This window comes from Cynoglossus semilaevis, chromosome 8, assembly GCF_000523025.1.
Source record: "Cynoglossus semilaevis isolate Cse_v1.0 chromosome 8, Cse_v1.0, whole genome shotgun sequence".
Classification (NCBI taxonomy): Eukaryota; Metazoa; Chordata; class Actinopteri; order Pleuronectiformes; family Cynoglossidae; genus Cynoglossus; species Cynoglossus semilaevis.
This window is the reverse complement of record NC_024314.1, coordinates 17,610,639-17,624,709: the sequence shown is the minus strand read 5'-3', so window position 1 is coordinate 17,624,709 and position 14,071 is coordinate 17,610,639. Positions and strand designations below refer to the sequence as shown.

General features: G+C 40.5%; 1 protein-coding gene across 1 annotated transcript in view; it reads right to left on the bottom strand.

The window, feature by feature from the left end:
* pawr (PRKC, apoptosis, WT1, regulator) overlaps positions 1 to 14,071 on the bottom strand; it is a 55,307-nt gene that overhangs the window by 10,238 nt on the left and 30,998 nt on the right. Inside the window, exons 2-3 of the mRNA XM_008315379.3 lie at positions 5,748 to 5,873; positions 81 to 121 (exon numbers count right to left, since the gene is read on the bottom strand). Coding sequence (XP_008313601.1) covers positions 81 to 121; positions 5,748 to 5,873 — 167 coding nt within the window. The remainder of the gene's footprint in view (positions 1 to 80; positions 122 to 5,747; positions 5,874 to 14,071) is intronic.

The following is a 14,071-nucleotide window of genomic DNA, read 5'->3' as shown; positions in this document are numbered from 1 at the left end:
CTTTCCCTTCGTCCTGACATATGACCAGTGATGCTGGGACAGATAGAGTCAACTCTGAGTGTGAGAATGATAGGTCTTACCTCTTGTGTCTGCTGCTGCTGCTGGTGCATCGTGGGGTTTCCTAAAAACAAACACAGCAAAACAGGAACAAACTGTTAAAAATGAGAATTAATGAAGAAAGTCGGAAATATCTGTAGAGGCTTTTTCGATGTAGTTACTAAGAGCTCCAGCAGAGGGCACTATGCATACAGTTTGAGCTCGTGGCCCATATGTAAAGTAGTAGTAAAATAAGGCAACTATAGTTTGGCTGTTAGCACGGAAGCTACACAGTCCTGCTAAAAAGACAGTTGAGGGTGAAGAAACAAAAATGCATTTTTTTTTATATTTTGGAGTTCCTCGTATTACGAAATGCATAGCTGCAAAATAATAAAGGTTATTTGTGGAAACAAAGCACAAAACAGAGTGAATTTGTCAAAAGTTTGTTCTTTTGGAATCCACTAAAATTTGGAAGACAAAATTTTTAGATTTTTCTTGAATGGAAGGTCGCCCCCTGGTGGATGTCTTCAAGAATATTTGATTGGTCACACCTAAGTTTGAAAAATGTGCAAATGTAGTGTAAAACAGACTGTGTTTCTTTTGTCTACGGAGACAAAGAACTTACGGTGTGTAAATTTGTTAATTTTGTGTAATGGCAGATGTTTTTAGAGTCAGGCAACACCATCGGATTTCAACAAACCACTGATAATTCCACAGATAAGATTTTATTTTGAGTTCTTTCTGCCTTTGGTTGCACTGATTCAACATAGAGGGTAAAAAATAACAATCAAAGAAAAAAAACTCCATCTCAGCAATAAGACACATTTATCAGGAGCAGCCTTCATAGACAGCCTGCAGGTGGTGTCTGAACCAGGGTGGATCTCCCCAGCTGCTGCTGCTGCTGCTGCTGCTGCTGCTGCTCTAATATATAGCATACTCTGTTGTGTTGAATGGTCTCTATAGCCCTAAGTAATAAAAGGCAATTGTGTTTGTAGCACACAGATACATGTTTGTGTCTCCTCTCTCATTAAAACCTAATCTAAAGGTTGGTTTGGCAGAATATGGAAGTGATGGCGAGATAACAGCAACCAGAGCTTCACGTCAGAGACGGTGTGAGATGAAAACACATCAACTCTCGCCTTCGGCCACATTCAGTGAAAGGCCTTCGGTTTGACTGAGGAGACACACTGTGCTGTAGGTTTGCTGCCATCACAGACAGCTGAGGTTCACAGGATTAAAACAGACACGTCATTCATGACCTAAAGATGAAGTCCTGACACTATTTACTCCTGTTCCTCCTCATGCGTTTACTGGAATGATGGGAAACATGGAGGTTTTTATGACAACAGCACAGGCAGCAGCGAAAGCTGCAGAAAAAACATGTTCTGTGAATCTAATATTTTTAAGGATTTTTTCCACCCAAAAAATCAGAAGCACCAACAAATCATTAACAGAGCATCCGTATATTACTTTAACAAACTTTATATATATTTTTTTATATTACTGAACTATTTCAAATGGGAACCTACAGTGAAATTGTGAGATTTTATGGAGGAGATTTTTTTTAAAAAAAGTATTCTTATTTTTCAAGCTTAGCCTTAGCATTGGCTATTTGTAGTTTTTGGTATTTCTGTGACTAACATTTAGTTAGAAATATCTTAGCAATATATATATATATATATATATATATATATACATATATATGTATACATATATACATACACACATATATATGTATACATATATACATACATATATATGTATCTATAAATATATATAGATACATATTTACATGCATATGTATGTATATATATATACATGCATATATATACAAACATACATAAATATATACACATATGAACATATATAAATATATTCATACATGTTTACATACATATTGTAAGAAGTATATACGAACACCCTTTATTCTCCTATTCATTAAATATCTGTTTATAAAGATAGAATAAAATGTCACTTTTACATTAAAAAAACCTCAGTTGTTTAGTAAACCTCAGACCTGGGGTGAACAGATATGAGCCAGATGGAGCCACCGAGGTAAAAAGGGAAAATAAAAAATAATAAAAGGCGTGAGGTCCTACAGGAATCATTTGCACTGCAGATATGCTGTGTATACAACACAGATCGCCATAAAAACCCAGGTTTTCCTGGAAAAGCTTACAGTGGACAAAGACACAGAGAAAGGCTGTCTATATGGAAATGTGCCTTTAACCCTTTAATCCCATGTGACGGATCCTTTTACATACATATGACTTTGCAACACAGGCTGTCGGTGACTATCGTTCACAGACCTAACAGGTGAACAACCTATAGATATTACAGTCCTGGCTGAAGTTATTCTGAAAAGATTTAAAATTGTATCAAGAAGTTTCTCTATTGTGACATACAAAAAATGTGATGTAACTCAATTAGTTTTAAATCACAATCAACAACTGTAGCCAATGAAGTCCTACGCAACATGGGTTTGTTTCCTGCTTAGAACCAAATCTGGATTTCTTTGGTATAAAACCGACTATTGCTAAATGTTAGCCCAAGAAGCTAGTAGTTTGGCCAAACATACAGTATTAAAGTAATGCAAAAAAAAAATCTAATTTGAAAAGGAGTTTTTTTCACAGACAAATTTGCAAAAATCTGAGTCTTCCCAACTCAAACCCCAAACACTTCTCATCACATCAACACTATCAACAAAGAATCAATGTCTTTCCAGAGAGTTCCAATCCACTTGTAGTCCATATCTGTTGGGTTTGATCTGCTGCTGCAGCTCTCGGTTGCAAAACATCACGCCTGGAGTTTACGGAGAAGCTGAGCGTCAGCACTGTCTCTGTGTAAGGTGCAAATTAAAAATGCAAATGAGGCTCGTTTACAAGAGCGCGAGGTGAAGAACGTCAGCCGTCAACGGAGAAAAGAGGATTTTCACACGTAAGCAGATACTGTGGAGGAAAATTCTAGAAGCCTCACGAAGAAGAGGCGTATAAATAAATTAAAATAAAAAAAATAAAAAAAATATATAAATAAATACAATAAGATTAAAGTCGTAATTTTTATGAGAAAAAAGGTGGTAATGTCACAAATTCACGATATTAAACCAATATTACGACTTTTTTTTCTCTTTGACTTTAATCTCGAAATCTCGTGGCACTAACACTCTGTCATATGGAAACAGACTCTTGTATGAAATATTTTTCATCATGTCCTGGTGCTGGTGTATATTTAATAGTTCAGCTCTCTTTAAGGCGACATTTGTCTGAAATAGGGACAAACTTTGGTGACCTTCCATTTTTCAGAAATGAAAAATCATCATCAAGAGTGGGTTTCTGTCGTCAGCTACTGAAAAGCTATGACAAAGACAAACTGAGCCTCCTTTTTTATTTTTATTTTGGTTTCTTTGACCACATACGGCACGTTGCTATCAGCTGTGCTCAGTTTGACAGGTTGATCCCTTCCATATCGGCCCTGACACGGCAATTACTTGTTTCCACCATAACAAATGGGGCCTGAGAGGAGCAGCACATTTTTTCGTCTGCTCCGTCCTTACATCTGACAGCTCCGCAGTAAATCCTACGACCACACTGGACTCGTGCCGGGTCTGCAGCCCCTCCGCCCCCGCTGCCCACTCCCACTCCCCCCCAGCCTCCCTCTGCCTGCTCCTCAACTCCTACAGTCCGTTCCTCTGTAAGTGTTCGATGCCCCGCGGCACCGCCGTGTCAGCTTTATGTAAGTGACACCGAGACGACTAATGGTTTCCCAACATCTGGCCCGTGTTAGGCATGGCTCTGTGATGTAAGAACAGGTTTCAGTCCACAGTGTCTGTTTTCAATGATGTGGTCTGTAACCGGGCAGAGTTTCTGCCTCCATGTGCAACAGATCTGCAGGCAACAGACTCTTCTGGAAGCTTTGTTTGTTTGTGCATAAACAACGTGACATAAATAATCAAATCCTTTGATTTCTGGGCCTTGTTCCTCCTCTTCCTCCGGGGGCACATTTCAACAGGTGCTGCCACAAACTTCCTGTCTGTGTCTGTGCGCTAACCTCACGCACCAAACCTCCAGTTTACTTTTGTGTAAGCAGCCGCAGACGGTTCAGATGCAGAATAATCCCACTGATGCATGACAGCAGATCCGTCTGGAAGTCAGGCGTTGTGTGCACCTGAGCCCCTGCAGTCACTCGTACTCTCTTTCACTCCATTCCCATGTTTTTTTTTGGTTTGTTTGAAAACAAAAACAGAGCAGAGGTTCCAGACGTTCTTCTACACTTGGATGCCTTTCTGAATCTCCACGTTCTCAGTGTCTTACTGTTTGAAGTGAAGATGTAAGTATATACGTAGACCACTGTCAGCCAGGGCCGGGAGATATGGCATAAAAAAAAAAAGATCATGATATATTTCTTCCATATTGTCTTTATATTACTATAGTACAAACCAGGGAAGGCTGAATTCCATACTCAGGATCAGTAACGCCATGATAGTGGACAAAACGTCAGGAAAAAAAACAACTATAGCCTGTCCAATCCGATACGTAGACCCAAACTTTGTGCGACATGTCATAAACAAAGACACTATGGCCTCAGCAACAGCAGCCTGAGGCCATAGGCAGGAGGACAGAAGGCACAGTATTGATATCGGTACCAGCAGATACTCAAAGTTGCAGTATTGGTATCGGTCCTAAAGTGTATCATTAATTATTATTGAAATAAAGTAACAGGCCAGGTGTGAGGAGTTTGCGGACTAGAAGTGGCCCCGTGGCCAAAGGTTTGACACCAGTGGTGTAAAGGAATGTAGGGGCAACACTAACATACAAGTGAAGACCATCCTCACCTCTGAACTAACAGGTCCGTCAAGGGAGTTCAGTCTGGTTGGACTTTTTACTTCCATTAATTCATTTAGAGTTTTTTTCTGCCTGGCTTCACTTTAATTACTGTTGCTGGTCAAAGCTGAGAGCCTCATTTTGCAGACGACAACAGTCTCTGACTCCCATTGTTAGAAGGCAGACACCACGTACACAAAACAGACCCAAACACCAGCTCCCATATTCAGTTTGATAAATGAGAATCTTGACTCTGTACAAACATCAGCACCGAGGTCTGTTCTTTAAAGACCGAGTCTTTCTAATTTGAACCTGCTTCTGAAAACAGATAAAACCCTGGTTTGTTAAGCTCGCTCTCATTTAGACGCAGTTGTTACATTAGCCACAAGGGGTCGCTGAAGGCACAATTTAATCTAAATTTTTCAGAAGTACAGAACAACAATGATGATATGTTGTTTTGCAAACCGAATACTATTTACTATTTTGCTACTTGCATTCTTTTTTCCCCCATTTTAACATTTAAACAAAAACAGAATAAAAACAAAACTTTACACTAAAATCCAACTACAGGAGTCACCTTCAGTCCCCGTCAGATTCTTTAATTTACACTGTGCTAACTGAATAACGCTGAAGATAGTTGTTGACAGCAGCTTTAACGGCACTTTCAGAGAAGCTGCTTTTGGCTCTTATCACTACAGGAGGTGATGAAATGCGGCGACACATCTTCACCTCTGTCGCCTCTCACACAAACTCCTGATCAACACTTCCTCTGTTTGAATCAGTCTGAGTCCAACACCGTGCCGAGAGCAAAACTCCAACGTTTTTAATATAAAATCCAGACTCCAGATCTCTCCAATCCCTCCAGTCCTTCCATGTCATGTGACTACTCACCATGAAGTGGCCGGTGACGGGGTCTGCGATCATGGCCTCGTTCTGGAAGGTGTTGGCCTGGACCAGTTCTTCTTCTTCTTTCCTGTCTTTTCCTCCGGGTTCATCGTCATCCAGCTCATCCAAGCTCTGGAAGACAGGGAGAGAGCGAGACATTTAGGAGACAAAAATAATTCAGGGTTTGTGCACGAAAGCATTTTACAGCAGGCATGAAATGAAGACAAAGAAAGGTGAAGATGATGGGAACCAGATAACTAGGACAAGATCGAATCAGTGGATGGAATAGTTCCAGGAACTGATGCTGGGAGTACTACAGTATATGTTGTATTGGTACTGAGTTGAGTTTTAGACGTCTGATATAAAAATAAAGTCGGAAAAAAACCCACTTACTGACGACTAGAACTGTAAGAACACAAACACAAGAAAAAACAAAATCTAGGTCAAAATATCAAATCAAACCGAGGCAGTTTATAAAACAGATTTAAAAACAGAGAGGGAAGGAGTCTGTCTGATGGACCAGAAAATCTAGATCACCTCTTTGTTTCTTAGAGAGACTTACAGATACAGACACCAGCAATTGACCCACTGACCTAAGTGGACAAGGGTGGACAAAAGGAAGTAGTAAATCGGACGAGTACAAAGACACAAAGTCATTTAGAGATAAAAAAAATATATATACATTTTAAATTAGATCCTTAAATGAAACCAGGACTGGGGTTAATTCAGTTTGGTTACCCATGTCCTCTGTGAGGAAACCTCTGAGTGACTAAGTCATAACTAACTCCCTCTGACAGTTCCACATTAACAGCAGGTGATTTCTAAGCTAACGGCCATTTTGACCTCTGTCTCCTCTGTTCCTTAATCCCCTTAAGACCTGCTCACATTCACTTCCAGGAATCCCCCGAGGAGCCGACGCTCCGACGAAGACCAAACGCCAGTCAAAGCCCGGTCAGACCGGTCAGTCTGACGTCTGCTCTGAGACCTTTGACCTTCATGGGACAGTCAGAGGGGAATTCTGACCTGTGGAATGTCCACAGAAAACAAAACGCAAGACGTGTGCAAACAGCACAGGGAGTAAACATGCCTACACCGGCCTGGTGTCCATGAATCTTTCCTTCATTATTTAAACACAACCATAGCACACATTTCCCAGGAAAAGCTCCAGCCTCTGGACTCTTGGCTTTTATCATCAAATATGTGCACGCAGCCTCAGATTTCTATTTGCATGTCCTGACAGCGGACAGACGGAGCTGCGGTGTTTGCACATTTCACTGTCGTCAGCACTGGCGCTGCATGGCGTACACAGAGCTGGACATCAAGGATGGATGTGAGATGGTTGGCCGGTGACGAGCGACGGAGGCTGGGGAGTGTAAATCTCACAGGGGCACAAAGAAAACCACTCCTTCCTGTTTCTCCTGCCCAGGCCACAGGCCTTTATTGGTAAAAATAGCTCAGCGAGGTTAACAAGGAATGCAGGCATTTGTAAAGCCTTTCCTGTCCAACAGTTATCAGTCGTCCTCAGGGGGGAAAAGCCCAAACACCATTCCTTTAACTCTTCCTACTCTTCCTCATGTCGTGTTTTTAAGTCTTAAGTGAGCCATGTTTTCTTATGTCACGCAAAAGTCCGGAGGGAATCAAGACGTCAGGAGGAGAGATAAATAACCACTTTTTAACGATTGGCCGTAAACTGTGCTCAGACGTTCTCAGCTAATGGCCTTTAAAAATATCTGTTGGGGTTGAATAGCTATTTCATGCCAGTTTAAACAACTTGTTGGCAATTTACACTTTCCCAGACTTGGTAGATTCCATGCCAACTAGGTGGAGAAGTGTAAAGATCCTTGACCTGGTCATCAGGACTACAGAAGTGCTATATACTGGTTTTGTGTATGACTGAGCTGTGGTTTAAAGACGTTGTTGTTATTTGCCAAAATTCTGAGAAAACATAACAGAAAATGGACTTAGTTACATGATAAAAACTCTTTGATTTGCATCTTTCCTTGTTCACGTCCGCAAATAAAAAAAATGTCCCTGGAGCCACTTGACTCAGATCCAATTTGGACCAAACCGTATCTGGTGATTAAAGAACAGACGTTTGGAGTCAAAGAGGACGAGAACCTTAAACAACGTTACTGTAAGTGTACGTGTGCGTGAACACAGGAGTGACTCACCCCGTCTGCTATGTACAAACCTGAGAGAAATGTGGACTTCAGGAATGTGAGGAGTTTATTTTGGACGGCTACGCAGCCTATTATGCAGCGTAGGATTCCAGAATTTCTCTTTTGGCCGATTCCAAATAACTAGATCTAAGGATATGTGTGTGTGCGTGACCATGTATGGCTTGATTCTGCTCCTGACATCATCAACGTCAGGCTGTATGTTTGTGGAGCAGACACAGATGATGTATGGAGGCACGAACGGACACTGGTCAGACTTGGATTCTTCTGAGCCGCGTGGGAGGAGGTTCTAAAAACGGGACCAGTTCCTTCAGAAATGTTTGACGATAATGATGCGTTGCGATGCAGTTGACTCTCCTCCTCGGTTATTGATTGGAGCTGAAGCGTAAAGTGGCTGTACTGCTGACTAATGAAACGTTTCCTTATTTTCCTCCTGTGATTGGACACACATGGTTTCGTTGGAGTAAATTACAGGCTTGTTTGACAACAGAGAGATTGGACCAAACTTGTCATGTTTTTGAGCTCAGAGGCAAATTTAAAAAAAAAACTCTAAATCATGACACGTAGATCACCAGAACATTTTGGCTTCTGCTAAATTAACTTACCTTGGTCTTTGAGTTTACTATTGGTCACGTTGTTTTTGACTTTTTGATTATATTTTTGCTGTAACTTGTAGCTCATGTTTTGCTTCATTAATGCTGCAGATTATTTATATTTAAAATGATAACAGACAGAAATCATTGACTCGTCTTTTAGCCATCATTAGCTACTGTTACTCAGCAGAGTTTTAGCTCTTTTATTGGAGATTATGTAGCCTCTCCTGCACTACTACTTTTACTTCATTTGTCAACACTACTGTTAATCAGCAGAGTTTTAGCTCTTTTATCGGAGATTATGTAGCCTCTCCTGCACTACTAGTTTTACTTCATTCGAGAATATATTGAATCTAACTTTTGGTTATGTGGGTATTTTCTTTGCTCCTTTGAGGACCTTTGGAAAACAGAACATGCTCTGTTTGGCTAGAATCTAATTTTAGCTGAAAGTTTTAAACATTTTCAGAATATATTGAATCTAACTTTTGGTTATTCTTCCAATAAAGCTCATTGTGTCATCTTTTGATAATTACAGCTTTTGTTTTACAGTTTTTGTTGTATTCGTTTTGGCTAATACTCGATCAAGACAAAAAACTAGTTCTTAAACCAGTCTTTGAAAAGTACTTATAAATTGTGTCTAAGATTACCCAGAATTCTTTCTGCTTCTTGTTTACATCTTCACTCTTCACTTCACAGTGTCAGGGCCTTACAAGAGTGTTTATTTCATCAGAAATGTGTAAAACATGTCTCTCTGTCCCTCACTCTGCACATTCATCTGGAGCAGAGCCTGACAGTCCTGAGGGAGTGAGTGTGTGTGAGTGTGTGTGTGTGTGTGTGTGTGTGCTGAGGTTGGAAACTTTGGTTCTGATCTCTTCATCATCTTCAAATCCTGGTCCACATCAACACCAAAGCAAACGTAGAACTTTGAGATGTGAATTTTTAAAACCCCCAGTGTTTGTATAATGACATCACTGTTAATGCCAAAGTAATAACTAACAACTATTACATAACACTGATGCGTCCTGGGATTTAAATACCATTTACCACAGAGCCTGACAACAAGTACAGTCTGTTCACTTTATCCAAAAATAAACCACAAACTAAATTATTGTGAAATGTTTTTCGTCAGAGATTTTCAGATACATGTGAAGCCGCAGAAGAAATCTTAAAATGATGGTCGTTTAAGCACTTCTGGCAAAACGCCCGCTGTAGTAGAGTTTATAGTCTGCAGTCATATAAGAACAACCACATCGGGGGTTTTTCTCTGCATATTTCTGCACAAACAGACTTTCAATGTATTAATATCTGTCATATCTGTTTATACAGATACCAGTGAGATGACATCATTATCTTTAAAGTCAGTACTTCTCAAATAGTGGGGCGGGCCCCCCTTGGGGGCGCGGTGAGGTGACATGGGGGGCCGTGATGGGCTTCCAATGGACATAAGTGTACCACTGCAGTAATGCTTGAACGATAACTAGCCTCCAGTCACTAGGTGGCAGCAACTCATACAGTAGTTTGTACAGATAAAAATTTACATTTTCAATATAGAAAAAACACAAATTGTTAAAAATATTCTGCACCTCTGAAGCAAATACATTTGATTGGTCAGAACTAAAATAATAACTGCCAGTTAATGTACTGATGTGGAATGAAAGAAAGGAAATAACAAGGCAACGGTAAAACCTCTATAAACCACCGGAGAAAATAAAGTACTTTTTAAATACTGTATGTAACAGTAAATGTGTGGCTTCATGGTTTGAGTAGTAAACCTCGACTCATCTCCATTTACACCGCCCCACGTTCGGTCGCCGCTCCATCCACTCGGTCCTCGGATTAAATTCCAAACAAGCAAAGGTCACCTCCGCCTGAGGCCCACTCTGTTACATCAGCCCTAATGACTGGGATTTATTAATGGGCCGACACCGGCCGCAGCACAGCCACTTCATTAGGATGATTTGTTGGAGAGAAGCCGGCACTCCGATGTCCACTGTCCCTCAGTCTGTCAGCTGCAAAGACAGTAGGGACGGTGACATATAAAGTAAGGAACGGTGGAGGAAGTCCGGCCCGAGGGCTGCTGGGAGATTAATGTGGTACAAGACCAGTGAGTTTCAAGGTCAGTGTCGGGTCCATGATAAGATCCCCAGGCTCAGAGCAGAAGGGAGATATAATTTAATTCATCCACCTCTGGGTATTTGTGTTGAACTTTTCTCAATAAACTTAACAAATTTACTTGACCTTTATTTAAACAGAGGTCTGACGGGAGTTAAAGCCGAGGCCGAAAAGCCAGAGACGTAATTATGTTACAGAAAGGAAGGAAACAGCAAAGTTATATCAGCAAACACACAGAGTCCTGCAGCCATTTATCACAATCTCTCTTCTGCAATGGGAGATTTATCACAGTTTGAAAAGCCAGACGATATTTTCCATTCGATTCAACTTCCAAACATTTACAGCAATGTTTTTTTGGAGCTGAGCTAAATGCCATGCAAAACTTTGTCAAAGCTTGTTTTGGCCACAAAGCGTTGATCAAGATAGAATAATTCACTTTCAGCCTGAAAAATCTGGCAAAGATTTGCAAGTTGCAAAAATGTAATCATCCTGCAGCAACACGTAGAGGTCGTGTAGTCAGATCAGGGAAAAAAAACTATCAGCAAACAACCGAGCAGAGTCTGGCTGAGATTGTTGACCCACAGATAGCAGCGACAGCATTCCTTTTGGTTGGAGCTGCAGTCTGCAGAGGAGAGATCAGACTGGGGCTGATGGGGGCTGGACACAGATCTGCAGGAGCTTTTATACATCTGTGGGAGATCTTCTCACTGTCTGCAGGAGCTTTTATACATCTGTGGGAAACAGAGCTCTACGTGTCTTAACCTTGCCAAACTTGTTCTTTGGACAACGTCCTGCACAGTGGGAAAGGAACGGAGCAGCGTTTTCTTTTTCCTCAAGTGCAGTCAAGAGCTGAGCTTGAAGAGAGAGTGTGTTTGTGCCCAGCGTTTGAGTGGACAGCAGTGTGTCTGGTTTAGAGGCTGGACTCTGTACGGACCCACTTGGCCCCTCGTTCAGTTCTGCTCTCAGAAATATCAGTCTGAACCTCAGGCTGTCTCATCCATTAGGGTAAAGGTTGTGGTGAATATTTGCAAGTACAGAAGTAGTAGATGTTTCCTCTAGTGGTGAAATTTACATAAATGTAGACTAGTGGGTTTCAAAGTGAGGTCAGAGAACGTCAAGGAAGGTTCAAAATATATACATTTATATATACATTCACACATATATAAACACACTCACATCTATCAATCTATAATATACGTATATATATATATATATATATATACACCAACATTTGAACATCTTAACCGGCACTGTGTGAGCTCCAGCAGAATGTTAGTTCAGTTTACTATTTAAAACACATCTGTGGCGGGTTTTTTTTTGTTTGTTTTTTTAAATCAACCTCAGGTGCATAATAGTCTTTATCAGTAAACGGATTTTTATAGGTGTTTTATAGGTGTTTAGGCCTTGGAATCAGTAAACAATTTTTTTTTAAAGGTATGAAAATTGATAATGAATGGCTTTACCTAATTATGTTAAAATGTCACAAAATTATTTAACATTTTGGAAAAATGTTTAATTGCGCTGTTGTGCCTCAAATCTGGGAGAAATAATTGGCTGTTAGTTTAATTAGTTGTTTGAAAATTAAAAAGAGAAAATGCCAAATCTGATGTGCTTTAAATATGCTGCTAATGTGAGCTTCCTGGCGATTACCGAAAATACAAAATAAAAGTTAATACAGTACATCACCTAATTAAGACCTAATAAAGGATAATCATCTTTCATGTGTATTCAAATTAGCTGCGTTGAGGCCCCGGGCGTCTGACCAGGATCTGTATTTCTGTTTTTCCTCAGGGTCTGAACTTCATTAACAGAAAAACAGCTGTGTTTTTGTTAAAGTCATTTTTTTGTATTATCTCTTCTGTATATTTTCTCAGGTCTGTTCCCTGTAAACACTGGAGACACGTGTCCAAACGACTGCAGTTAGAACTCCATTAGAGACTCTGATGTTTGTTTTCTCTACTGTTTAAAAGACAGAGAAAACCCAGTCGTTGGTCTGTGCCTGAGACGAAGGGTTAGTAAGAACCAACGCAAACAATGGTTTGTGGAAGGGTTCATGTTCAGTAGCAGTGGGATTCTAAAACATATCGTATTTGACCTGAGATTAGATATTCTACCCCGATGGAAGAACAGTACAGTGTGATTAAAGTGAGCATTTATAAAGCACGGAGACACCGAGGACGACTTAATGCCAGGAACAACTCAAATCCTCTTTGTGTCCTGTGGGTCCGTGTGCAATAAAGTCAATACTCCGATACTAAATCTTGATTTATTTGTAATAAAATGCAACGCGCGTTCATTACAGTCGTGAAGGGATTTTGTTGTAACCCGAGCCAGAAGCTTGTGAACGGTAAATGTTTCAAAAGAGAAAGGGATCTTGATCTACAAAATAAAATAAAGATAATTTACCGTATATTTAAAGTTTTATAACCTTAAAAATGATGCTTCATCTGGATATTACCAAAACCAACGAATGAAATGATACTACCAAAACCAATAATGAAATTGTATTTTTCACTAAACAAACAAAAAAAATAAACAACCATTTGACTGGTTGGCCACCATTGTCCTAAAATTGAACATGTGGGTCAGGAGCAGAAAGATGGAACCCTAACTAAGATAAATGACATTAAAAGTCATTCATAAATGCTAAAATGCTTTTATCATTTTCTATGCCATCTATTGGGGAAAACTTGGTATTGCAGGGAAAACTATAAGGGAAAAGTATAATGATAATATAAATAAATTAAATAATTTGATAAAGTTTGGCCCAGATTAAAAAGCTGAACGAGCCGCATCCGGCCCCCAGGCCTTAGTTTGCCCCTGGCTGCCGTAGACAATGTATTTTAGTAAGTTTATGTGTATTTTTTTGTTTATATTTTCTGTATTAGTACAAAACTAGTACCAACCAAACTTATTACCAACCAATAGTCGCCCCCTAAAGGTCAACTGGGTCAATGACCTCCTTTCTACGGTTCCAGTTAGGTTTCGTCTACTGTTGTTTTAAATATTGACTTGTTGTGCCTGGAACGACAACTACTAAAACTACTGAGACCAGATTACCTGAATGACAACCACTGTACACCCCCCCTACCCCCCTCGCCCCCCGCCTTCACCTCTAATCTCAGATTTCCAAATGTGTCAATACTGATGCCTTTCTCCACTGCATCATATCTGCATCCTGCCTCCGCCAGGACAGGCACAGTGTAGGAGACGATAGTTTAAACATCTGTGTGTCCTGACCACAGAGCAGGACGACTGTAATTCAAGCCAGAGAAGCTAACCGCTGGCGGGCCGTGGCGACGGCTGCTGCTAGAGCATTTATCCCAGCAGCCTCTCCAGAGTCCTGCATCCCATTCATGAATACTGTTCCTGCAAAGCAGCAATAATAACAGTAGGAGGGGTGGGCGGGGGGGTGGAGATGGAGGGAGGGTGGGTCAGTGTTTTGTCT